Source organism: Chionomys nivalis, chromosome 10 (assembly GCF_950005125.1).
Source record: "Chionomys nivalis chromosome 10, mChiNiv1.1, whole genome shotgun sequence".
NCBI lineage: Eukaryota > Metazoa > Chordata > Mammalia > Rodentia > Cricetidae > Chionomys > Chionomys nivalis.
In genome coordinates this window covers 50180355-50205722 of record NC_080095.1, presented here as the reverse complement: position 1 = coordinate 50205722, position 25368 = coordinate 50180355, and the positions used below count along the sequence as shown (strand labels likewise).

The window sequence follows — 25368 nt, the reverse complement described above, 5'->3', positions numbered from 1 at the left end:
TGTTTATCTCCTTGAACACAGATCTTAGCTCCATTCCACTTCCTGGTGCTCCCTTTTCTCTTGAAATTACACATTTTGTAACTTCCTTCTTCAAACTGCTCCTTTTTTTAATATATCTGTGTTAGTATGACCACTAATAACCACATGACACAGTCCATACTAGGCTGTTTTGAAGTTTCTACAAACACAATTCAAACTCTTCAGTTTAGTCCCAGACAGATTTTTTGGACAAGGGTAGAAAGCAGCCACATTCTTTACCAAAATATCACAAGAATAGTCTCTAGGCCACATACTAACATTTTTCTCCTCTGAAACCTCTTGAGCCAGGCCCCCACAGTTCATCAAATCATACTTAGCACCACTGTTGTCCTTAAGCCTACTGGTATGGCCCATTAGGCATCATTTAAAGCATTCAGTTGTTTTTCTGATCAAAATCCCCAAGCCCATGTTCTTTGAAACAAGAGCATAGTCAGATCTGTTGCAGCAACTCGTCCCAGTTTCTCGTACCAACTTCTTAGGATTTCTGTTACTATGAAGAGACACCATGACCACATCAACTTTTTTAAAGGAAAACATTTAATTGGGGGTGGCTTACAGTTCATAGATTTAGTCCATTATGGTCATGATAGAAATCCTGGTGGCATGCAGGTGCTGGAGAAGGGGCTGAGAATCCTACGTCCAGATCCACAGGCAGCAGAGAGAGAGAATAAGACTCACTGGGCCTGCCTGGATTGAGCATCTAAGACCTCAATGCCCATGCCCAGTGACATACTTCTCCAACAATGCCACACCTGTTCCAACAAGACCACATCTCCTGATAGTGCCAGTTCCTATGAGCCTATACGGCCATTTTCATTCAACCACAATAGACATATATATATATATATATATATATATATATATATATATATATGCCATTCTGAGACTTACAAGATTTCAGTAAACTTGTCCAAAACATAAAAGTATGGCTGTCTGAGCTCTGTATTTACTAGTATTATAGTACTTATTTTAACAACACTGTCTTTCTTTTATGCCAAAATAAAAGAAGCCAAAGAAAAATTTTTTGGAATGATGTGAATCAAGATATGAGACATGCATGAGAATGGAAACACATAGGTATGGGGTGTAGTATAGTATAGAGTATGCCTACAATTCTAGCACCTTTGAGACTGAGGCATGAAGGGTATGAGTTTGAGGCAAGCCTAGGATTTATTGCCAGGTTCTATCTGAAAAAACAAAAAGACACCAAAACAAAACAAAAAAACTTAAAAAAACTTAAAAAAGCAAGGAACCAAAGGAAAAAAAAGAGAGAATGTAGCTCTATAGTATAGTGACCAACTTGTATTCATGGCTCTGCCTTTTCTTCATGTCCCTTGAGATGAAGAGGGACCTGCAGGCATGTGCCCATTTCACTGTCACCCACTTCCTCACATTTCAGGTTTAGTACAGCCGATGAGTTACATATAGCGAGGGAGCAATCTTTATGGGTAATATAAGAGCAGTGTAATTCATATTCAGCTCACTGGAGTGCTTTCTTGCTGTTGTATTTTGAGCACCAGCATCTACATTTCCAGGTTTCTTTGGGATATCCTACTCAGATAAATTCTACATAACTAAAATGTTTTATAATCCCCAGAGGCCCAATATTCTTCTAAGAAGATGATCTAAAAACTCTGCATGTCACTGAGGTACTTTAACAAAAGCCACAAAATTTAGGATTACACTAATTTTTTAAAAAAAAATGTATAGGTTGGATAACCTTTAGAAAGTCTACATCTCCTTCCCTAAACACTTTTATTTCTTTGTTCTGAGGCACGACTCACCCCCTTCATAGTTCCTGGGTCACTCTCCCCAGTGGACATACGTAAAATAAGACCTGATTTGTTGGCAACCTGAGCCGCCCAGCATTCTCCTTCCTGATTTTAGTGCCATGGTGTGCAGGATCTGCGCATGTGACTAGGAAATGCTTTTTCACTGGGCTGGAAATTTCATATGGCTCAACCAAGTACAGGGGCTGGAGCACTGGAGAATGGGGAGAACCTGTATTTCCTACATGTAATGACTGGAGACTTTTTGGGTAGCTCTGATTGAGACACAAATTGTTGTGAATTGATTTTGGTCTTGTACTCCAGAAAATGACCTAAACTTCGTAATAACTCAAGTGGGTCCATCATAGTTGAGTAATCAAGCCCTGCTTGTTTGGTGGGTGGACATGCCAAAGCAGCCCATTGGGAGTTGCTGCTTTGAGAATACTTATTTCTGTAGGCATTAATAGTTATTGGGACTCTGTGTCCTGCTCCGTGCTGTGCTAGGGGCTGGAAGTGAAGTGATACAGACGAGTAGTCATTAATCTCTGGAAAATTTCATTCTTTTAGTGAACACAGGTAAAACTAAAGCTAAAACTAAAGAGGCAAATAATTGATGTAATTATAGGTTATTATAAGTGGTATAAGCACATAAAATTAAGACTAATTGAGACAGGGAGATTCGCGTTAAATGGGATTGTAAATACACTTTTTATTGCTGGATAGAATAACAGAAAAGTTTGAGTGGGCCATTTTGTGTGTGTGTGTAGAAGAGAGTGTTGGGAAAAAAGGAGGAGCAGAAGTTTGATGGGTTTTAGTGAATTGTGTGGCTAAGGAACCTGGCACGTTCCAGGTCTGCAGGGGGTTGGTCGACTGGAGACTGGGCAAAGACTCAGTATTGCGGTCCTGTCAGAAGTGTGTCTCCTGGCAGCATTCCCCTTTTTCCAAGTCTTTGCTTCGTTGAATGCTTGAGGAGTTCAGATATGGCTTACCCACTGTAGTGGAAAATCTGCTTTGCGCAAAGTTCAGCACTTTAAATGTCAGTCTCACACAGAGAGCACCCTTCAGAAACATCCAGAATGATCCTTGGCCAACATTTTAGCACAGTGGCCCAGTTAACTTGACGTATACAATTAACTTTGACAGGAACTTCTCTTCTATCTGTGTTTCTGTTCTTACTTCCTTCAGTGAACTGTGGTAGAGAGGTTGGGGAAAGGTTGCCATTAAAAACCTTGATTAGGAAAATGTTCAATCATACAAGAAAGTAGGGAGAAAAGGGCATAATAAACCCATGTGCCCATCATCTATTGTTAACACTTAGTAACAAAGATGATTCATTTCTGAATTATACCCTCTTGTCTCAAGTTCCTTCTTTGTCTTTTCTCAAGAGGTGATGCTCCTTAAACTCCACTATTCGACTCAGCTAAACAACTGTCTCCCTTCTTGCAACTTAGAGAGCAGGGATTTCATCCGGTCCATGAACTTGTTATCCAGTCGGCTGAATGTGGAGACAAAGGCGTCCAGTTGGAAGGCTGGGAGGCATGGTGAAACCCTTGACAGATCTGGGCACACTTACAGTTGTGCAGCTCTGCTTCCTGATTATTTACATAAGCATGCAAGACAAGTTACCTTAGAAACAGATTCTTCTTGTGGCATTTGAGCTTCGTCTGGGATGCAGGCTATTAATAAAAGCGAGCCTGAGGCACTCTGTGAGTATGGATTACTGCTGGAAATGTTTAGCACCTAAGTGTGAGAGCTTCCTAAAACACACACCATGGTTTCAAACGCTGCAGATTTCCTCTGTGATGTTTCATGTTACTGAAAACTGTATAACATATGGGTGCGTGTGTCTGACATACAAAATTCCATCTTATTTTTAGCAGAAACGCCGGAGCCTTTTCTGTTTTGAAAATGGTCATGGCATGCAGTTTCACTATGGAGAGTTCTAGACAGCTCTTCATAAGCCTCGGTTGTCTGCACGGACTCTTCCAGTAGTGTCTGTGACTTAGCTGATACAAGTCTTGCCGTAGGCCTCCACAGGGTGAGCCGGGTGGGCAGGAGTCTGGGGGAACCCTCCATCACACATCTTTTTGCTGGAGCTAGTGAAGGGATTTCATCTACTTTCTGAATAGTTTCGAGAGCTTTCTGGTGTAGTAGTCAAGATGCAGATACTATTCCTTTTACTGTGCTCTACATTTTTCTCTGCTCACACGTAGTACTTTTAATCATAGGAGAGCAAAGTCATTATAGAAGCTTCTCTTGCATATGTTAAAGAGTTGAACCAGGGTTTCCTCCTTGGCGTTTCCAGAGAGAGCTCTCCAGGTTACAGGCAGTCTAGCGGAGACTGCGAGGCAGTGTTAGTTAACACTTATCACAGGATTTTGGATCTTTGTGCTTTTGTCAGCCAGACAGTAGTGCTCATGTGTATTTTAGAGAGACATATGCTTTCAATCTTTAAAAAAAAATCATTTATGGGTAGGCGGCAAGGAAAAGGAGTTATTGTTTGAATAGAACAGAGTTAGTAGCACAAATCACTGCTCCAGCGTAGAGGTGGGTGTCTGGGAATCCACGCACTTCACTAGCTGTTTGAGCAGTCAGTTTTCAAAGGATTATTGAAGTTGCTGGTTTAGAAATTCTCATTGCTTACTTAGCATGGCAGGATAAAATAAATGAAAGAGCTGGTCTATAGTCACTTATTAAAATATTTATGTTCTTCTAAAACATGAGCAAGGAGCAGAGGCCTTCTTTATAAAAGCTCTCATTATGATGGAGATCCTGGGATTCCAGGCCTGGTTATTGAAGTTTGGTGACAAGATGACAGATATTGTTTGAAGTATATGCATTTAAGAATTCCAAAAGCATTTTCAATCTTAACTTTTCCCCAATTTCTCCTCTCAGGATCCTCTAAACAGTTCTTAACACTTAGAAGCAATTAATGTAAGTGGCAGGGGATATTCTTATTTGCTTAAAACCTGCTTGTGCTAGTTTCTCCCTCACAAAGTCTTGACAGAACCTTAATTCATATTGTTAGTCCATAAAAGTGAAGGGCATTTGATGGGAGAATGGTGGGAGGAGCCTACTTTTAAAATATGAGCACTTTGAATGTTTAAATTTTGTTATTATATTTATATGTGCATGCACACATTTGTAATGGTACACGTGTAGGCTTGTGAGTGTTATGGTGTGCATGTGTTGGTTAGATGACAGCTTGTGAGAGTTCATTCTCTCTTCTTCAGCCATGCATCTGGGAACTGAGCTTATGTTTCCAGACTTGTCAGGAAGAACTTTCACCCACAGAATCTCACTGACCCTGAGCTTGTTTTGCAAAATCACCACAAAGCAAAATCCAAATCCCAACCTTGCAAACCACCTCATAGAAGTTCTGGTGGGATCTTAGGGCTTTGCCCTGACTTTAAAAAAAAAATTAGTCATCATATGTTTTTGTTTTTTTATTACATTTATTTGTGTGTATGCCTATATGCCATGGTGTGTGCGTGCACGTGCATGCGTATGTGTGTACATGTGTGTAGTTTATGTATGTAGAATGATTGAACTTGTGGACGTTGGTTCTCTCCTTCCAACATGTAGGTCCTAGGGATTGTGGTGCGGGAGAATTGTCTGTATTCTGTCAATCATGTTATAAATATAAATAAACGCTGATTGGCTAGGCAGGAAATATAGGCGGGAAAACCAGACAGGAAGTAGAAATGATATAATGAGAACAGGAGAATTCTGGGAAGGAGAAAGCTGATTCCTCCCACTCTCCTGCCCAGACCATAGAAGCAGTAGGATGTGATCTGCCCTACTGGAAAAGGTACTGAGCCACATGGCTAACATGGATCAGAAAAATGGGTTAATCAAGATGTGAGAGTCAGCCAGTGAGAGGCTAGAGCTAATGGGCCAATCAGCTTATAATTTATGGAGACCTATGTGTGATTTTCTTTGGGGCTAAACAGTTGTGGGGTACAGGGCGGGACAGAAACCCAAACAAGCAGACCTGGCCTGCATCATGTTACAGATTGAACTGAGGGCTTCAGGCTTAGCATCTTACCTGTTGAGCCCTCTTGCCCGCCCTTCCCTGGACTCTTCATTACAAAGTTCTTCATTTCCCCAGTTTGCATTCACAAAGGCCATTCTTTGTTGCGGTTGCTACTTAATACTTTTGATAATAAAAGAAAGCCGTAAACACACACATACACACACACATGAATAACGTAGAGGACTATAATTAGTTAACCAGAATTGAACTATTCCATATTTATTTTCCCCAAATGAAAACAAAATATCTAGCCAGCTGGAAAAAAAAAATTGATTATGCTCTTTGGACTGAATCTTACCAGCAGGAAGCTCTTGTTTTAAGTTAGCCTTTGATCTTCCTTAGTCTCTCCATTACTTTAGACAGTAATGCTTCTGACAGCTAGCTGCACTTCGTGCCTCTTTGTTCTAGTTCAGAAGCCTTCACAATACTTGTAAATGTTATTTTCCTATACTTGGCCTTTACATTTAAATTCCTAACTCTTATTAGTCTTAGGAACATTTTAGAGAAAGAATTCAATTTACAATTTTCCCAAGGAAGTTGAACATGGCCAATGTATATGTGTGTGTATGTATATATGTATATAGGAGGGGTGAGTCCTAGTTCAGTCTGAGTGGGACCATCTGAATGGAAGGTCATAGAGGTGTTTAGTGTCCTCAGCGAGCAATGTTCGGTGGCTTTTTGTGAGAAACTGCAAGACTTGAAAGAGGAAGAGAGGAAAAAGACAATAGACTGGCATAGTGGGATTAGAACAGAAATATAACTAGCATTTTGTTTTAGCTGAATAGATGCAGTGATTGTTCGTATATGTATATACAGATATTGCTATGAAGTAGGTCATATATATGTAGTCACTTAAGAGGCAGTAGGCTCCAGTGTTATACTCAGAAAATAGTGCTTTACAGTTCTCATGTGGAATTCTCCGCCAGTGCCTAGGGAAATGTAAACGCAGTGTTTCCAAATGTTGTTTGGGGCCACCTTGTCTGAGCAGACCCTCGAGACATTGTGTACCCCCTGCCTAGCCTACTTTTGTTTGTAACCACAAAGATCCCATTAAGGCTGCTGATTCTGATGGGATCTCAGGGGAATCTGATTATTAATGCTTGCCAGACACAAAAGCATTGACATTGTCATGTTATTAGCGTCACTATCCTAAGAGCCCAGTCATCAAGGACGCCAGGAGACCTAATCTTCATAACCGCTAATGAAGGAGGTAAAATGTGTAGCAATACTCATTTTTGTAATGACTGAGTCTACCATCGGCTTGGCTTGAAAGCTTGAATAAACAACTGAAAGGAAGCCATAGGAAAACCAACAATCAGTTGTGATTATTGATTTAGCTTGAGAGTTTCAGCTGATGTCCTCATTCACAGACACAAGGGGGCTCCGGGATGAATGAGAGTGTGGGACTGTGTCCTTTGACCTTGCAAAACTATAGTCGGTGGGTTAGTAGTTTGTGATGGACTGGGTTTCCGCTTATGCATGAAAATTTCATTAGATAAAAGATTCGTGTTCCCCTCATTACAAAGTCAATGGAACCAGGTTAAAACCTGTTGTATAATTGTTGGTCATGGGGTGTCTTTTAGGTTCAGACCAACCTCAGCCGTCTGTGTCGACTGTGGGAACAGGGACTCATTGAGGCTCTGGGAATGATGTGAACATCGTCTTCAGGAAACAGCATGCTCAGCCAACAGTTTGAAAGTAGTGTAAAATTTCTAAAAAAAAACTTTGTGAAAAAACTTTAAATTAGTTTTAGGGGCTTAGCTTTTTGATTAAACATATATTATTTATGGAGACCAATCTGAGTTCAGTTCACTTTGATCTAACACTTAAATTCTTGACTAACCACTATGATTTTGCTATATTCGACAAATGCCAGACATTTTGGTAAGTTCATTTGTCTGTATCATAAATATGTTTGACCCAAATGAGTTTTATGTCTCAGTTATCAACAGCAAACCCAAAGAATGGGGCTAAAGGAAGTTTCTTGAAACACAGTTAAACTGCTAACTTTACAGAATGGTAGAGGCTTGCTGGGTATGTGGTTCCTATTTCACAGAAGAAGGAATGAAAGCCCAGGGGATGAAACCTCTTGTACAAGTCATTGCTACTTACAGATCTAGGAATGGCACATGGGGCCTCAGCCATCTTAGTGCTATTTAGTTTTGTTTCTTGTTTTTCCATTGTTTTATGATACTGGGGATGGAACTACCCCAGTATACTATAGCTCACTCTACCTTGAGCTACACCCCCAGCCCTTTCCTAAACCTCTCATTAAAAAATTACTGTTTTCATGTAGCACGACTAATAAAAACCCAAAGACAGATATTAGGGTTCAACCTGAAGGTCAGAAAAGCAAAACAGTCAGCCACTGGCTCTTACCTTTACTTCAGTCCGAAATAATGATTCTGCCTCCAGGGATCCTCAGAATGAGGCTGCCTGAGAGCTGTCTCCTCCCGTCTTATCTTCTTCTCTAATGCTGGGATTAAAGGTGTGAGCCACTATTGTGGCAAACTAGTGTGGCTACTGCTTTGTGTGTGAGGCTGACCAGGGTGGCTGTTTTACCCCTTGCTCTTCAGGCAAGCTTTATTTATTAAAATACAAATAAAATATCACTACATTTAAATTTATTATTGTCATGTTTAGCCTGCACTGCTTTTCCACAAGAATGTCTGTGGGAATATTGATTCTGAGCAAGAAAGAAACATTGCATCTTTTATTTTAGTAGAAAAATATAGAAGTAAGCCTGATCTTGATGAACTTAGTAGTGTGAAATTCATGGTATCCCAGTGAATACCATTCTCCTTCTGACAGAGCAGTTACCCTCAGCAGTATAAGGACTGCACAGTCCCCAAGATGAGGCAGTTTCACAGACGTGAACTGAAAAAGAACTTTCAGACTCTGATTAAAAATTTTAGTTAAAAAATCCTTAAATCATTACAAACGGAAAATATAACAGACCATTGAAACATGTCAGTCATGATAAAATATGTGCATGTGTTTTTATAAGTGTCTTAGTTAGGGTCTTCGTTGCTATGTGCTGTGGAGTAGTCCTTTTGCATACTGTAAAGATTTGTCACTCAAATTGGTTTAATAAAGAAGCTGACTGGCCAATAGCTAGACAGGATAAGGTTAAAGGAGAGCAAACCAGAGAATTCCAAGGGAAAAAGGAGGGCGGAATCAGAGGAGTAGCGAGCAGATGCAGAACGAAGTCAGATGGACATACCATACTTAGAATTGGTACCAAGTCACGCTGTGAAGCATAGATAAAAATATGGGTTAATTGAGAATGTAAGAGTTAGCTAGTAACAAGCATGAGCTATTGACTGAGCATTTATAAATAATATTAAGCCTCTATGTGGTTACTTGGAACAGCTTGCAGAACAGAAACTCTCACCTACACACCATGACCATAAACAACTTGAACAGGCTTATTTCTTCTTATAACTCTTGGGTCACATGCTACTGCTGAGAGAAGTCAGGGCAGGAACCTGAAGGCAGAAGCTGATGCAGAGGCCATGGAGAGGTACTTCTTACTGCCTTGCTCTTCCCATTGCTTTTCAACCTGTGTTTTTTTTATTGCAATTTTTTCATGCATTTTGATCATGTTTTTCCCCTCCCCCAATTCCTCAAACATCCTCCCCACCTCCCTTTCTGCCCAATTTTGTGTTCTTTTTCACTCTTTAAAAACAAAGCCAAAACCAAATGAACAACAAAACACACACACACCAAAACCACAGAAACAGAAACTAAAATATGAAAACAAAAGACCAATAAGACACCCCCCCCCCAAGCCAAACAATGCAAAATGAGACAGATATCTACAAAAATACTATTGAGTTTATTTTGTATTGGCCAGCGATTAGTGATTCCTGGGCAAAAAGCCTATTCTGAAGTGTGTGAATGTATCTAGTGAAGCTCCATTGCATAACACTAATTTTTCCATGTGGGCATCATCACAGATAGCTTCTTGGGTATGAGTGGAATCTCACACCCACTTCCTTCTCTTAGTTCTGGAACCTCTTTTGGATCAAACCTGTGCAGGCCTTGTGCATCTGGCCAGCTTCCTCATGTACTCCACGGCCACCTGGCCAGGGGTGGCACCGGTCACAGGAGGCTCATCCCTCTCACATCAATTGCTAATCAAGAAAATGCTCTATGGGCTTGCTCAGAGCATAGTCTTATGGAGACACTTTCTCAGTTAAGGTTCCCTCTTCACCCATGACTCTAGCTTGTGTCACGCTGACAAGAAACTAGCCAGCACAGTAGCTATGTACATTCAATATTCAGGAATACTGATTGTCTGTCCTGTGACCATCAGGTGCCCTGCTACATGCTGATAACATAACAAAGACAAGAAAAATCAACCAGCTATCAGACTTCCAATTTATTATGAATTTATTAATGTTAATTTATTTAAGAAAACAGATGTGAAAAGAAATATATAACCCACCATAGGTATAACTACAGTTATATGTTGTCAAACTATAAAACGTGTTATTAAGAATAAGAGGTATTGTGAGAAAATGGCTAAAAAATCCTTCAAAATGCTATTATTTTTAGTTATCAGGAAAATGCAAGTTAAAACTGCTTTAGATGCCACCTAATCCCTATCAGAATGGGTATCATCAAGAAAACAAATGGGAACAAAGACTGGTGAGAATATAGGAAACAGGAGCTCTTAGACACTGCTGATGGGAATACAAACTTTTGTTTTTATTTATTTATTTATTGTTTTTATTGAGCTATATATTTTTCTCTGCTCCACTTCCTTCCTCTCCTCCCCCTTTCTACACTTTCCCATGGTCCCCATGCTTCCAGTTTATTTGGGAGATCTTGTCTTTTTCTATATCCCATGTAGATTAGATCCATGTATGTCTCTCTTAGGGTCCTCTTGATTATCTAGGTTCTCTAGGATTGTGAATTGTAGGCTGGTTTTTCTTTGCTTTATGTCTAAAACCACTTATGAGTGAATATATATGATATTTGCCTTCCTGAGTCTGGGTTACCTCACTCAATATGATGTTTTCTAGATCCATCCATTTGTCCACAAGTTTCAAGATGTCATTATTTTTTTCTGCTGTGTAGTACTCCATTGTGTAAATGCACCACATTTTCCTTATCCATTTTTTGGTTGAGGGGCATTTAGGTTGTTTCTAGATTTTGGCTATGACAAGCAATGCTGCTATGAACATAGTTGAACACATGTCCTTGTAGTATGATTGAACATCCTTTGGGTATATACCCAAAAGTGCTATTGCGCTATTGCTGTGTCTTGAGGTAGGTTGTTTCCTAACTTTCTGAGAAATTGCCATCCTGATAGCCGAAGCAGCTGTACAACTTTGTACTCCCACGAGCAATGGAGGAGTGTCCCCTTTCCTCTGCATCCTCTTCCACATAAGCTGTCATCAGTGTTTTTGATCTTGGCCATTCTTACAGGTGTAAGATGGAATCTCAGAGTTGTTTTGATTTGCATTTCTCTGATGGCTAAGGATGTTGAGCATTTCTTTAAGTGTCTTTCAGCCATTTTAGGGAAAAGCAAACTTTTGTAACCATTATCAAACTCAGTATGGAAATTAAAAAACCAAAACAATAAAAAACCTAAAGTAGAAGCAACATATTAGTCATATAGAGCATTCTTTGGTATACACTGAAAGCTCTTTAAAGTCAGCATACCACAGAGACACTTGTTTATCCATGTTTGCTGTTGCATTATTGACCACGGCCAGGAAATGGAGTCAGTCCCTCAATAGACTATCTACTATTGTGGTTTCTGTCACCATACGTCATTTTTCCAAACTAGACACCCATCAGCGGGTATGAATGGATAAAGAAAAAGTGGTGCATACACATGATGGAATTTATTCTTCATAAACTAAAGTGAAAGCATGGCATTTGCATGAAAATGGGCGGATGAGGAGATAAATGAATCTAATGAAGTAAGCCAGACTCAGAAAGACAAATATGGAGATACATAGTAGTGGAGCACTGGACTACAGAAAGAGAAATACTGCTTGTTTCCTTGTATACACAGAAACTGGATTTAAAATCATGAATCTGCATATATGTGCATATGCATGTATATTTACATATGTATATCATGCAACTAAAATGGAGATCAAAAGATAACAGGCGATCTTTAGAGAGGTGGGAAACAGAGGCTAATAAAATACACGAGATAAGAGAGCAGACAGGGCAGCTATGTAAGATGGAAAAGGAACCAGATGGAGGGATGAGGGGGTGCGGGGAAGAGTAGCAGAAAGGGAACAAAGTTTATTTTAAGAAAGAGGTGCACTGAGGGAGTATTTTAGGCTGGCTTAATTTTGTTTGGGTTCAGGGAGAAGGAAAAGAATTCTGAAAAGCTGTAAACTGAGAACAGCAAAGAGATTTTGGGTGCTTTTGGGTGGGAGTGAGGGAATCCCAGAGGCAGGGGAGCTTCAGGGAAGGAGCTGTAGGATCCGAGTAGATGATGAAGGTGTAGACAGTGAGTAGACAGGAAAGGACTGCACCAGAGATTCCCTTCCGAGTCCCCTGGAGTAGGACATATGGTAAGAATGATGGGTATATTAGCCAAGGTTCTCTAGAGGAACAGGACAGATAGGATGAATAAATACACAAAGGATATTTATTAGAATGGCTTATAAGCTGAGGATCAATTAGTCCAACAGTAGCTGTCTACCATAAGGTCCAAGAATCCAGTAGTTGCTCAGCCCACTGTATGTCTCAGGTATAGGCCTGTATTTCTCAGCTGGCCACCAGTAGACACCGGAATTCTGAAGAAGCGTCCTCTAATGCCAGTGAAGGAGTGGACTTACCAGCAAGAATGAGAGCAAGAGTTTCCTTCTTCCACATCCTTTATATAGGCTGCCAGCAGAAGGTGTGGTATAGACGAAAGGTAGATCCTCCCACCTCAAAAATCTGGATTAAAAGTGGTTCTTCTCATTTTGGATAATTTAATTAAAAATAAAATTCCTCAGTGGTGTATCCAGCTGCTTGGGTTTTAGTATGTTCCAGATGTAGTCAGTTGACAACCAAGAATAGCCATCACAATAGGACATCGTTATTGTAAATGCTAGGTGGTCTCATCAAGCATGTGTCTTGGAAAGATGTTAGAAGTCATCCTGGGGAAAGGGGTGAAAGTGAATGTAGGGAGACTATTGAAGGGGCTGCTTAGTGGAACGGGTGGGAATCAAGTTGACTTGAACTAAGCTGATGCCTGTACTGGGGCAAAGACCATTTCAGGAAGGAAGAATGGGTGGGTCTGGGTGACCAATTCTAGATATACTAGCAGTTGTTGAGATGATGACTAGATTCCTGTGTATTGTGATTGCAGCCCTGTAAATTGCAAGCACATGCAATTTCATATTTCTTATATGCAAAGGAACCAATTGTATCAAGCAGTGAGATTCTAAGTGGTCACCTCTTTCTTTCTTTTTTTTTTTTTTCCACATTGGCTACTTCTACAGCTAACAACTGAAGAATGCTGGCATTCTGAGTTTTGCTTAGTCTGTCTCAAGAGGGCTACAATCATCACAGTTCCATATTTCCTCTTTATATTCGAGCCTAAAATGTATTTCCAAATGACACAAATGCTTTTCTTTTCTTTGAACAAAAATCAACTGTCTGGTATCTTTATCTGGGTGTTATTCCTGTTAATTTTTTTCTTTTCTCAATTTCATCTCATTAGCTCTCAATTATATTGCACCTTTCTATGGATGCTATTTGAAATTCCTGAATCTCCTTCATCGGGGACTTGTTGATGTGTCTGCCAATGGCCTTGGGATCTGGGTGCCTTGCTGTTGAACCGGAGGTCATCCTAATCACTCAAGTCACATTTTGACTTTTTAAAAGTTATTTTAGAATTTTAAAGATATGGATATTTTGTCTGCATTTATATATATATGTGCACCACATGTATATCTGGTGGCAGCAGAGGTCAGAAGGCAGACGACAGGGTCAGAGCCCCTGGAACTGGAGTTGCATATGGTTGTGAGCCACCATGTGGGTATTGGGATCAAACCCAGGTCCTCTGGAAGAGCAGCCAGTGCTCTTACCCACTGAGCCGTCTCTCCAGCCCCAGGCTTAATCTTTAAAAGGTAAATATTAACTCCTTTAACTGGGTTTCTCTCTAAGAGCAGCGACAGTCTCTTTGGAAAATTGTTTCTGAGGCTGGGTTCAGTAGCCCCCTGGAGTCACTGGGGACTTTGTTCGTGTTACAGCCGCTGGGTATCCATGGAGTGCATTTAAATTTCCTTGGCTGTAATAGACACTCAAAAATGCTCAATGGGCTTATGAAATCTGAGTATTTAAAAGGTGCCACCACCATAATGGCCCAAACCTTGAGGAGCTTTGCATTTCAGTTGAATTAAGTCTAATTTGTTTTACATTGTCCTGCTCAAGCATTCCCCAAGGTATTTACTTTATAGAAGTGGAATTTAACAGAAGTCTCCTGTGACTTAGAGAGCAACTGAAGGTATTCTTACTTTATTATATTTTGGAAAATCAGTTGCAACGGTTTTCATGTTTAAGTGATTTCCTTGAGTGAAACAGGCTGAGCAGAAAGGGAATGAGATTGGAAGTCAGGTTCTGGAGAGGGGCTCGGCAGGTAGAGGCTTGCCACAAGCCTAATGGCTTGTATCCGATCCCTGGATCCCCGTGGAGGAGAAAACTGACCACTGCAGGCTGTCCTCTGATTTCCACACTCGCCCTACTCCATAAAAATGAACAGACAAACAAACCGACCAACAATGTGAAAAATACAAAACCAGACAGACATCTCAGTCTGAACCAACATCTGCCTTTTCCTGGGAAAACAGTCCCACTTTTAACATGTCTAGAATTGCCACAGTCTTACGGGCCCTTTGTGAAGGCTTAGAATAGTTGTTTTCAACAGGAGAGAACTGGAATACCATTTCTTTTCCTTAATCCAGATAATAAACAGCATTGCAAGGCATGGACCCTTTCTGAGCCTCCGTGTTTTCATCTGTAAAAGGAGGAAGCTATTATCTTTTACATAGCTTTTATTTGTGTAAGTCCTCAAAAATATCGTGTACAGTAACTTATCAGGGAAATACCCTTTTCTGAGATACTAGTATCAGTAATATTGTAAGTATTTAATGTATTTTACCTTATAAAACACCAGAAAATTCAGCATAATGAATGCCTGGTATTAGGTCTTTGTTTTATACTGGATTCTTTCTGTGTGTTTAAAAATGTTCTGTAATATAATTTACAAGATGAATTACAATATAAGAAGTCATGATCTCTTCATTATGAATGAGAACATACATGTGTCCAGCTACATGTCCATGGTTTGGAAAATTGAAGGGTGGATTCAAGGCAGCCTTGCTTTGTATGATTCTAAAACAACTGTGCTCTCCTTTCCTCCCTTTCTCCCTCCCTTTCTTTCTGACTCACTCTTCTCATTATCAACTGGTAAATATGTAATTTGATTATAAGGAAGTGTTCATTTCAATTTATATCCACTGTTCATCCTCCCCAAACTCAAAGCCCAGTAGTAAAGGTGTGCCCAAGACCATGCAATGACAATGAGGCTGTATTGTATTTGTATTATTGCATAAAGACTCCTTGGTAGCCCCCCTTTTGCTGTGTGTGTGCTGTATGAGTATATGTGCTTGTATATGTGCACACAAGGCACTTGTAGTCTAGAGGTCAACACTGACCATTCTTCCTCCATTGCTTTTCACCTAATGTTTTGAAACTGGGTCCCTCACCGAATTTGAACTGCACCAGTTTGGCTAGGCTGGCTGTCAGGCAACCCTTGGGATTCTCTCTTCGTAACCCCCTCAGCCCTGGGATTACAAGTATGTGTTGCTGCACATGGCTCTTGGTGGGGTTATTGAACTCATGACCTTTGGCTTGAATGATGAGCTCTTCAGTGACTAAGCTATGTCCCTTGCCCCAGTACTCCATTTTTATATTTGTTAAGATGCCAACATATCTTAGACAAATGATTCAGAAAGCATTTCATTTCAATGGCAAGTATTTCTACCCACACAACAAATTTGCTTTTAAAAGAAAACACCTGTGGATACTTCTGAACACTGTGAAAGCTGGACGGCAGCCTATTTTGTAGTTCTTATTTTCGCCACATGCATTATTCATCTTCCAGACCTTCTTAGGCAATTCAAAATGACTTTCTTCATCAGGTTTAATAATGGTAGATTTAATTAGCTTCCAGGCTGGTGTGTCAATAATAAATAACTACATTTTGTAGACCCAGGAAGCTATCTGACAGCTGCCTGTGAAGAGACACTCTAGATAAATCTGGTATTCTTGACTTTTCCTTAGATTGTCCTGTGAATCATGAAGAGTGAGAAGGGTTTTTACAGGGTAACTTATCTTTCAAACAAATGCTCAACATCCACACGTGTCAGAAGGCAGATTTGTATATGATTTTGACTTAGGATTTGGTTACCTGGAAACTGTGCCGTTGGAAATGTTTTTCCTGCCTTTCAGAATGTAGTTTCTTCTCCAGGTGCTCATCAACCTTTAAAAATGACACAGGCACACACACTTCCATCATAGATTTTTCTGGTTTTCTGCAAGCTGGTGTTCCTTAGATTCTAACTCTTCTCGCTTGCTGTAAGAAGCTGTTATTATAGGAAAAGGAGGTCAGAAAGATTTAACTTATAGCCTCTATAGGTACATAAGCATTCTTATTCTCTGTTCACAATAGCCTTTGGTGGAGATCTTAAAAATATATGAGAAGCGTATAACTCAAGGATTTCATAGGTGTCCTATATGGAAACAAATTTATTGCCTTCTGCTTAGTAATGTTCTATATTTAAAATGACCATAGTTCAATTAACTACCATTACAATTAAAGCAAAATTCTAATTAAAGTAGGATTTCAAAAATACACTCCTTGGGAATACACCAATGGCTTCCCTTTTCTTTTCAGCTATCATTTGTTCTTTGTCTTTAGATCTCTAGATGATTCTGAGTACTTTGAGAGGTAATAAACCTTCTCGGACACCCTGCAACAAGAACTCATGTGTTTTACATATGCTCACAGCACTCTCTCATGCATACACGATGTGGGATTCCCCTCTGTATGCTGTGAATATGTTTTACTACCATTGGGTAATAAAGAAGCTGCTTTAGCCTATGGCATGGCAGAATAAAGCCAGGTGGGAAATCTCAACAGAGATATATAGAGAGAGTAGGCAGAGTCATAGAGACACTATGAAGTTGCCGAAGGAGAAGGATGCCAGAACGTTTATGGTAGGTCACAGCCGTGTGGTGATTCACAGAATAATAGAAATGGGTTAATTTAAGATATAACAGTTAGTTAATACAAAGCCTGAGCTAATGGGCTTATTGATACAGGAAGCCCCAGCCCAGTGGGAGAGGGCATTGACTGGGAAGATAGTCCTGACCTGTCTAAGGGAGCTAGCTAAGCCTGAGCATGAATGAGTGAGCTGGAGCAGGCCAGCGTGAGGGAGCCAGCAAACAAATCTGTGGTTTTTGCTTCTCATTCCCACCCGAGCTGTTGGTATGACTTCCTTTTATATGGATTATGACCTGGGATCTTACAGTTTAACTCGAACCAACCCTTTTCTGCCCAGCTTGCTTTTATTTACAGTGTTTCATCACAGTAACGTAATAAAGCTGTCTCACTCCACCCCCCGGCCTGTCTCTGTTTCTTCCCCACATATTCATCTGACCAGGAGTCATGCCATCTTCTCACCAGATATAAGAAAGTACTCCAAAGAAATAGAACCATAAATACACATTTGCATCACCCTTGGTGGGCCCGCTCAATCAAGTTGATATTTATTTAAAAACATCCCCATGACTGCTTTGTCTGAACTGATATCCTTTGGGTTTAGGTTTATGGCCCAGTATTACCAACTCAGTAGTTTACAGACACAGGTTCTGTTCCTTTTCAGCGTTCTCGAATACAACAACAAGGCATTTCCCCCAATATTTCGATAGAGATTTGGTCTCCTTTGCATTGTTTTTGAGATAGCATGACAGCTAATTATCATATTATCAAATTAACAAAGATTTAGAACTCATTCCTGAAAAGGCAATTTTATTCTTGCTGTGGGAACTCCTTCAGCCAATAGCCTTTAAGAAATGGCCCACTTTGGGTATGGTCTCATGTACTATAAAGGCAGACAAAAAGCATGAGCAGGACTCTTGGCTGCTGGATTTGGTTCCAGTTCCTAGTGCACAGAGGACTGTGGATTGCTACTTTTCCTGTGAGTTTGCCCCCAAATAAACAAACCTTTGTTATACTCCATTCTGGGCTATTGCGGAACTCTTGTATGCTGACATATCCTTAATACATCCAGCCTCAGCGACTATGCTATTTGGCATATTTGATACCTTCCTGAATTTTAGAGATGAAAGGAACTGATAGACTAAGGGAATCCCATTTTACAGATGATGATAAATGATAGAATCAAGACCATTTGGTGTTAAGCATTTTCACTAGAACCTTCATCCACACACTCATCCACCCATCCACCCAGTAGCCCACCATCTATCCACTCATCCCTACACACACATCCCTACCTCTCTATCCATCCATGCATCTACCCACCCATGCCATTCACCTATCCATCTCTACCCATCAATACATCCATCCATACAACCAACCTGTCAGAGCTCCTCCTGCCTTATATGGATTCTGGAATTGTAAGCTATAAAAATACTTCTCAAACTTGTGGACTACCAACCCATCAGAAGAATATTGACAAATAAATGTAATTTTATAACATAAAGACATATTCTGAGTACTCTGAGGCCATGTCTTTAGTTATAGATGAAGAATTAGCAGAGAAAGACATAAGAGTTTCAATGGAAAAAGTGAGGCAGGCCAGGTATGAAGACATCTGGGATAAACAAATAAAAATCAGGAAAAATTGAGGTGACTTATGGAAATTCTCAGTGTATCAGCATGACTGACATATAAAACCTCACAGTGAGGGGAGATAAGGAATGGCTGAGTTCTCACTCCAGCAGTTTCTCTGGGGCCGGCCTATGGTTAGCTGGACATTCCATTGGGATGAAAAGTGGGGTTATATGAATTGTAAGGACAGGAAAAGATGGTTAAAGTCACTGATTTCTCGGAGAGGCCTTCCAGGTCTCTATCACCCTGGAGTGCTTTTGCTTAGGCAAAATACTTTCTGGGTCAAAAGTAAAATAAATGAAGTCATCCAAGCAGCAGCGAAGGCAACCCAAAATGGTGGGTTGTGGAACTGGGTGACAAGAGCAAATGCTGACAAGATAATGTACTAAATAGGAAATTTGTAGACTAACACCCCGGAAGATTCCCATGACAGCTCTGTGTAGGTTTTATTCATAAATGCAACAACATGACTGAGTCAGTAACTTCCACTGAGCACTGTTCCAGACCTGATTCTAATGAGATTTCTGACTGTATTTGTTGATTTGCTTCCCCTGTGTTCAGGACAATTCTAGGCACTGAGAACAAAATAGATGGCCTCCACTCTCCATGGGGCCTCCATTGCAGGGATAGAGACGCAGTAAATCCAAATGAAAGTCAGGCTGTGGGGAACAGAGGGTTCCATGGGAGCTGGGAAAACCAAGAGATTGACACAAACCAGGTGAGTGATAGGAGAGAATGGGAACTTGGACAAGACAATAGCTGGAGAGCAAAAGCTAATGGTGGATTGGCTGGAAGGAAGAGAGGGGAGTGTGTTGAAGAGAGAGTCACAGTCATGTGGTCCTGTGACGCAAGAGCTGAATCCCTGCAGCAAAGTGACATACTGGGTTTGAAATAACTGAATTGAAGATTTTAGTGTGGCACATTAATGCGTATCTGTTTCCTTACATCAGATTTTTTTCTTAAAATATTACCCTTTAATAGGGGTTGGGTCCTCCAAGGAAGATAACAGAAATACAGAAGTCTTGGCCAGACTTATTCCTGCAGCCAACCTAGACTTTTGTGTGCTTTCTTAGTTTATTAGATGGCTCTGAACTACCAAAGTTAGCACTGCTGACTTGGATTTATGACAAGAGTAAGAAAAGAAGGAGCAAGCGAAGGGCTAGAGATGTTTATTTTGAGTTTATAAAAGTTTAAAATTAAAGTGGAGTTTAAAATGAAAATAATTCAGTTGGTAGCATGCTTCCTAGAATGCAGAAACCTCGACTTTGGTCCCAGTACCATATAAACAAAGTACAGTTTTGCATGTCTGTAATCTTAGAACTCAGGATATAAAGACAATAGTATCACAGGTTCAAGGTCATCGTTGGCTATATAGCAAGTTGAAGATCAGCCCAGGATACATGAAACTCTCTCAAACCAACCAACCACCCAATGTACCAACTAATCAAACCAAAGAAACCAAAGCCAGCCAAAGGAAAAAAAAAGATGGGTTAGCCTTCCCAGCAGGTGAGTATAAGGGGGAATGAGGAGAAGGAATGGGACAAAGAGTGGTCGCAAGTAAGCCATTAGAGGAAGACAAGAGCTGCAACGTTAACCTTGAATTATTCACTTTTAGAGGAGAATGTAGAGACCTCAGTTTCCATTTAACTGAAATGCAGGTTCCATGAGGACAGTGGTCTCAGGGTTACCTTACACCTGGCATTATGCCCAGTCCTTAATAGGTATTTAGTCAGTATTTATTACTTGTTTACTGAGTCAATCGGTGGATCTGAGCCACTAACAAATTATTTTCAAGAGAATATAAGCAGTTGTGCTAAAGACTGAGATCAAGAGGGATGAAACTTCAGGAATGGAGTGATTCTGAGGGAAGATGTTGCTATCAAAGAAACATTTACCCTACACCGTGATTGCAGAGAGATACCCACACCCATGTATATGCATAAAACTACCTAGGTGTGTGTTTTCACGTGAGTATAAAAGCATAGGTATATGCTATTTGGTCCTCACAGTGTCATGTTCTATGAATGCCCATGCGTTACCTCTTTCAGCTTATGAATCTTACCAAGTATGTTTCAGAAGACCCACAGTTGCAGAGGGCTAACTTTGGAGATGGGGACACAGTCAAAGGCACAGGATATCAACGATCTATCTACAGGAAGCTGGATGATCCATTTGCCATGCACATATTTTCAGTGATTTCTCCCCAAGACTAGGCATCATTTCTAGAGATTGCATAAAACTGTAAAACTCTATTTTAAGATTTGTTGGAAGCTTTTACATTGCAGACACACATTTCCTTTGAGAGGATAAACCTTTGTGTCACAAAACAGAGATGCCTCTTCCTTAGCTCTCTGGGCTCTGCATGTTTGTTCACGAAACCTCCAGCATTTCTTGCATTTTGAAGAGTCATGCCGAACTGGCTGTTTCTATGGATTCCTTTACCCTGTCCACAGTGTTAAGCTGATCTCTGGGGATCAGGCTTCTCTTGGCCCGTGTGACTAGAATCCATTAGTGCTAATGGAGGTTGTGTGTGAGCCTGAGGAGGTGTACAGACATGGGGAGAACCTACAGTTTAGATTTTTATTTAGCCACCATAAGAGTTCAATATAAAGTTTCTTTGTTCCCCTCCCCCCAATGCTAACTGACATTGGCTATAGGTATCTGGTGATGGGTCTGTAGTTGTGACTTTAACGGGTGCAAGCATGTCTTTCCTCTGTTTCAGCCGAGAATTGTTGAGAGTGAAATGTTCCCAGCCATTAAGAGACTACCCTATCAAACACAGTTGCTCTGTCCCCTGCAAAGACCTACTCCATAGACCTTGGCGCAGGAACTGGCATGCTGCCTGGTTTTAGTTACAGCCAACAGTGCTCACGTACTGCGCATATTTTCTTTATGTGTGTATTAATAAGGTTTTGCATGTTCTAAAAGAGAGACCTCAAATTTCTCATCATGCTTGTTCTGTATTTCACGTGAGCCCCGAGTTCTGGAGGAACCGAAAGAGTGGACTCCATACACGTGAGGTAGTTGGCCATGGTGTTGGCCATGGCATCTCAGGATGCCCAGAACTTCTTTCAGCCTTTGTCTTCCTGGCTCTCCCGGGTTTATGAAGCTCTTCAGCAAGCAGGCGATGCACTGTCGGCGTCGCTGGTTCTTCTAAGCAAACAGGATTCGGCGTTGAGTGACAAGCCAGACCAGGACTTGGAGGATACTAAGTTTCAAGAAACCTACTTTGAAGATGGAGAGCAGGGCAGTGATGGGAATTCAGAGGAGGCAAGCTCCCTGTTTCTTGAAGAGGACCATTTCTCCCGCTCTAATAGTGACCTTCAGGACTCTGGCAGTACGGCAAGTCCCAGACTTGATCAACAAGCCAAAGACTCATGCTCTACCACACACCAGTGGCCCGATCCGATCCCAGCTGGCCCGAAGTCCCTGCACACGCTTTCTTCTATTGCAGAGGAAGAACGTGACTTTGAGAGGCCGAGATGTGGCCTCCAGCTTGGCTTTGATACCCAGCTCCCTGGCTCTTTAGAAAAAGTCGATGGAGAAAAGCAAGGTAAGCTATTCAGTACCATTGTCTCCGTGCTCTTGACACCTTATATAGTTTTAATTTGATTTGCTTTTAAATATCACATTGATTTTACTTTTTCTCTGCCGCTTACACATCCCCTCATCCTGGCTTCTGATTGAGAGATACAATCCACAGGAATATTTTTGTTCTATGGGGCTTTACAAGATCCATGTTTGGGCTCCATATTTCAAAATAATAGTTGTGAGCAAGTGAAAAGCTTAAAATGAATCCGAGGGTTCTGCTGGAGAAGTCCCCGTGCACATGCCATGGTTTTTAAAATATCTTTTAAAATGTTCTTTTTCCCCCTTCCCTCTAGGTTAGGAATTTCTAGATGTTACTATAATATTCAGTGTGAAATCCTGTGCAAACAGCCATGCTCGTTGCAGGATTTGTAGTTGATAACACTCCAAGAATACTTCTCTCAGCGGCTCACTGGGACATGATGCGAGATGACAGTAGATGGGAGAGCTTTGACATGGGTTGGCTTCATTTGCTTTTAGCCTGGAATGATAAGGATGCAGTTAATAAAAGTTGCCTATGACGCTTTATGTTCTCAGAACTGAGCAGAGTGGATATGATATAAATGTAATTACCTCTGGGAAAGCTATAGGCGTGTGTGTTAGCATAATTTTTCCACAGTTCTAACCCATAGAGAGGTCATCCTACCTGGCTAGTAGACAGAGATAGGCTGAGGTGAGGGGGTGGGACATGTATGTATGTGTGCATACACAGTCCACACATATTAGTTGATTATTTATACCCAGACAAAGTCATGACTTCCTTTCTTGTTGGAGGGAGCCAACATTTCTGGGATACCATATTGTCTTTTTCATTTTCGATGATTCCTTCTAGTGTCATGGTATTCAGGGAGGATTTTACCAGACATAGGGGATCTTGGTGTTTAAGAAAACAAAAGTATCCTATGCCTTTTGCAGCACTTTCTTCTCTTGTGTGTGAGCTTGAGAGAGTGTTGAGAGAGAGAGAGAGAGGCTTGTGCATGTGATGTTCAGATATCGAATACCTTCCTCAATTGCTTTCCATCTTTTTTTTTTTTTTTGAAACGGTCTTTCATTGAAGCTGGAGTTTGTCTATTCAGCTAGACTAGCTGGTCAGCAAGTCCTTGAATCCTCCTGCCACTGCCTGCCCCAATACCAGGATTATAAATACACACTGACTGTACCCAGCTTTTTGCATGGGTTCTGGGAATCCAGACTCGGGTCATTGTGCTTCAATAGCAAGCAGTTTATTGACTGAGCCCTGCCTCTACCCCCACAATGCTCTCTTGACTCTTATTTGTTAAACTGGTAAAGTCAGACAGGCTAATATTCCTTCTCAAAGACTAAATATAAATGACCACAGTTCTGAGTCATTTAAAAAATTATTTGTGAAATATTTGGTTGAATTTTAGATTTGAGTTGAAATTGTATTCTGATTTTAGAAAATTCTTGCCTAATTTTAATTGTATTTGAAATTAATGTGAATTTGTCTTAACAGATACTCAACAGTGATTTTTTTGGTTAATTTTATAACTGTGAAATCTGAATACCAACATTAATTAAACCCAACCTTCGAGTCAGATGATAAAGACCATGATGTGACTTCTCCATTGTACCCACGATGGTGAGCTCCATGTTAGCTGTGAGGCAGGATGGGGCAGAAGGCAAACTGATCCCTCTGAGTGCAGCCACTCTCATTTTCCTTTTATACTTGCAGAATATAACCTAAGTTCTACATTTGGGAAGAAGCAGAGTTTGGGAGGTCTGATCTTAGAGTTTATATATTCTTTATTCCCTATTACGATACAATTTACATAAGATGAAATTCACCTTAGTCTTCTGTTTTGCTACTGTTCAGAGTATCTTGTCATCATGAGTAAGGCATAATGCAATCTCACCACCGCAAAGAATCCCTGCACAGCTTTCTGTAGGCATCCTTTACCTCCAGATTGTGGCAAACATGACTTGATACTGTTTTTGTTTTTCTGGCTCTACTAACTCTTAGTGTTTTTAGAATGCCGTCTAAATGAAAAGGTGGATTTTGTGCCCTTTCAAATCTGGCTCCTTTTATTTACTGTCACATGTGTGAGAGCTGCCCCTCTTAATGACCCTTTATGTTGTTGAATCCTGTGACGTTGGATGCATGCAGTAGTTCGTTAATTGTTTTGTCTGCCGAGGGATAGTTCACTTTTCACGAGTTTTATTTCCTTCTAAGATTCTTTTTCTTGTCTGATTACATTGGACAGTCTCTCTATTACCACGTTAACAAGAGTGGCGGGTGTGTACTTTCTTGTCTTCGTCCTTAACTTAGCATAAAGCTTTCATGTCTACTTCAAGGCTAGACACAGGTTAAAGAAGTTCCTGTTTTTTGTTTTTTTGTTTTTTGTTTTGTCAAAAGAGAATATCGAATTTGGTTAAACAGTCTTTGGCCAAACTGGAAAATCCACATCAGCCGTCTTTTTTGCTGCATTGCAGTGAGTTGTATTGATTAACTTTGAGCTGTTGAATTAGTCTGATGTAGCTTGCAGAAGATCGTTCTGGTTGTGCTATGTTATTGCTTTCATTCATTGATGAATTGGACTGGCTAGTGTTTTAAATGACATTTTCATGTATTGTCATCAGGGATCCTTTTGTGGTACTATGGATGAAACCCAGAGCCTTGAACATAATCGACAAGCATTCTTTTTATTTTCATTTTTATTACTTGATACTAAGGATGGTATTATTTCTGATTCAACTCTAAATAATTCAAATAACTCTTTAAAAACCAAAAGGATGAATTGTCATCGCAAGATTCTTGTAGGAATGATAGGAAAACTGAAAATACAATCTCCACTCACTGGGTTTGCAGCTAACATGAGGATCAGATGTGAACACAGATGGGTACGCAGGCATTAAAGACACAGAGGAACAATGTACGTAGCTTAAATGTGCTTGGAGCTATATGGCAGTACAAAGAAAATCTTAATTCTGCCTGCAGGGGTCTTAGAAGGTCACATATACTAGGAAATTCATGGTAGAGGACACAGAAGGCAGGCGAATGTTTTCAACATTGCTGGAAAACATCAGGCTGTGCATAG

The 25368-nt window shown here is 40.4% G+C and overlaps 1 protein-coding gene across 3 annotated transcripts in view; it reads left to right on the top strand.

The window, feature by feature from the left end:
* The window catches only part of Syt16 (synaptotagmin 16), a 246924-nt gene that overhangs the window by 129576 nt on the left and 91980 nt on the right, over positions 1-25368 (top strand). The window contains exon 2 of one of the 3 annotated variants that reach the window (XM_057782914.1): positions 21447-22277. The exons of the other annotated variants lie outside the window; for them this stretch is intronic. Coding sequence (XP_057638897.1) covers positions 21755-22277 — 523 coding nt within the window. The 5' untranslated portion in view covers positions 21447-21754. The remainder of the gene's footprint in view (positions 1-21446; positions 22278-25368) is intronic. 3 annotated transcript variants of the gene reach the window in all.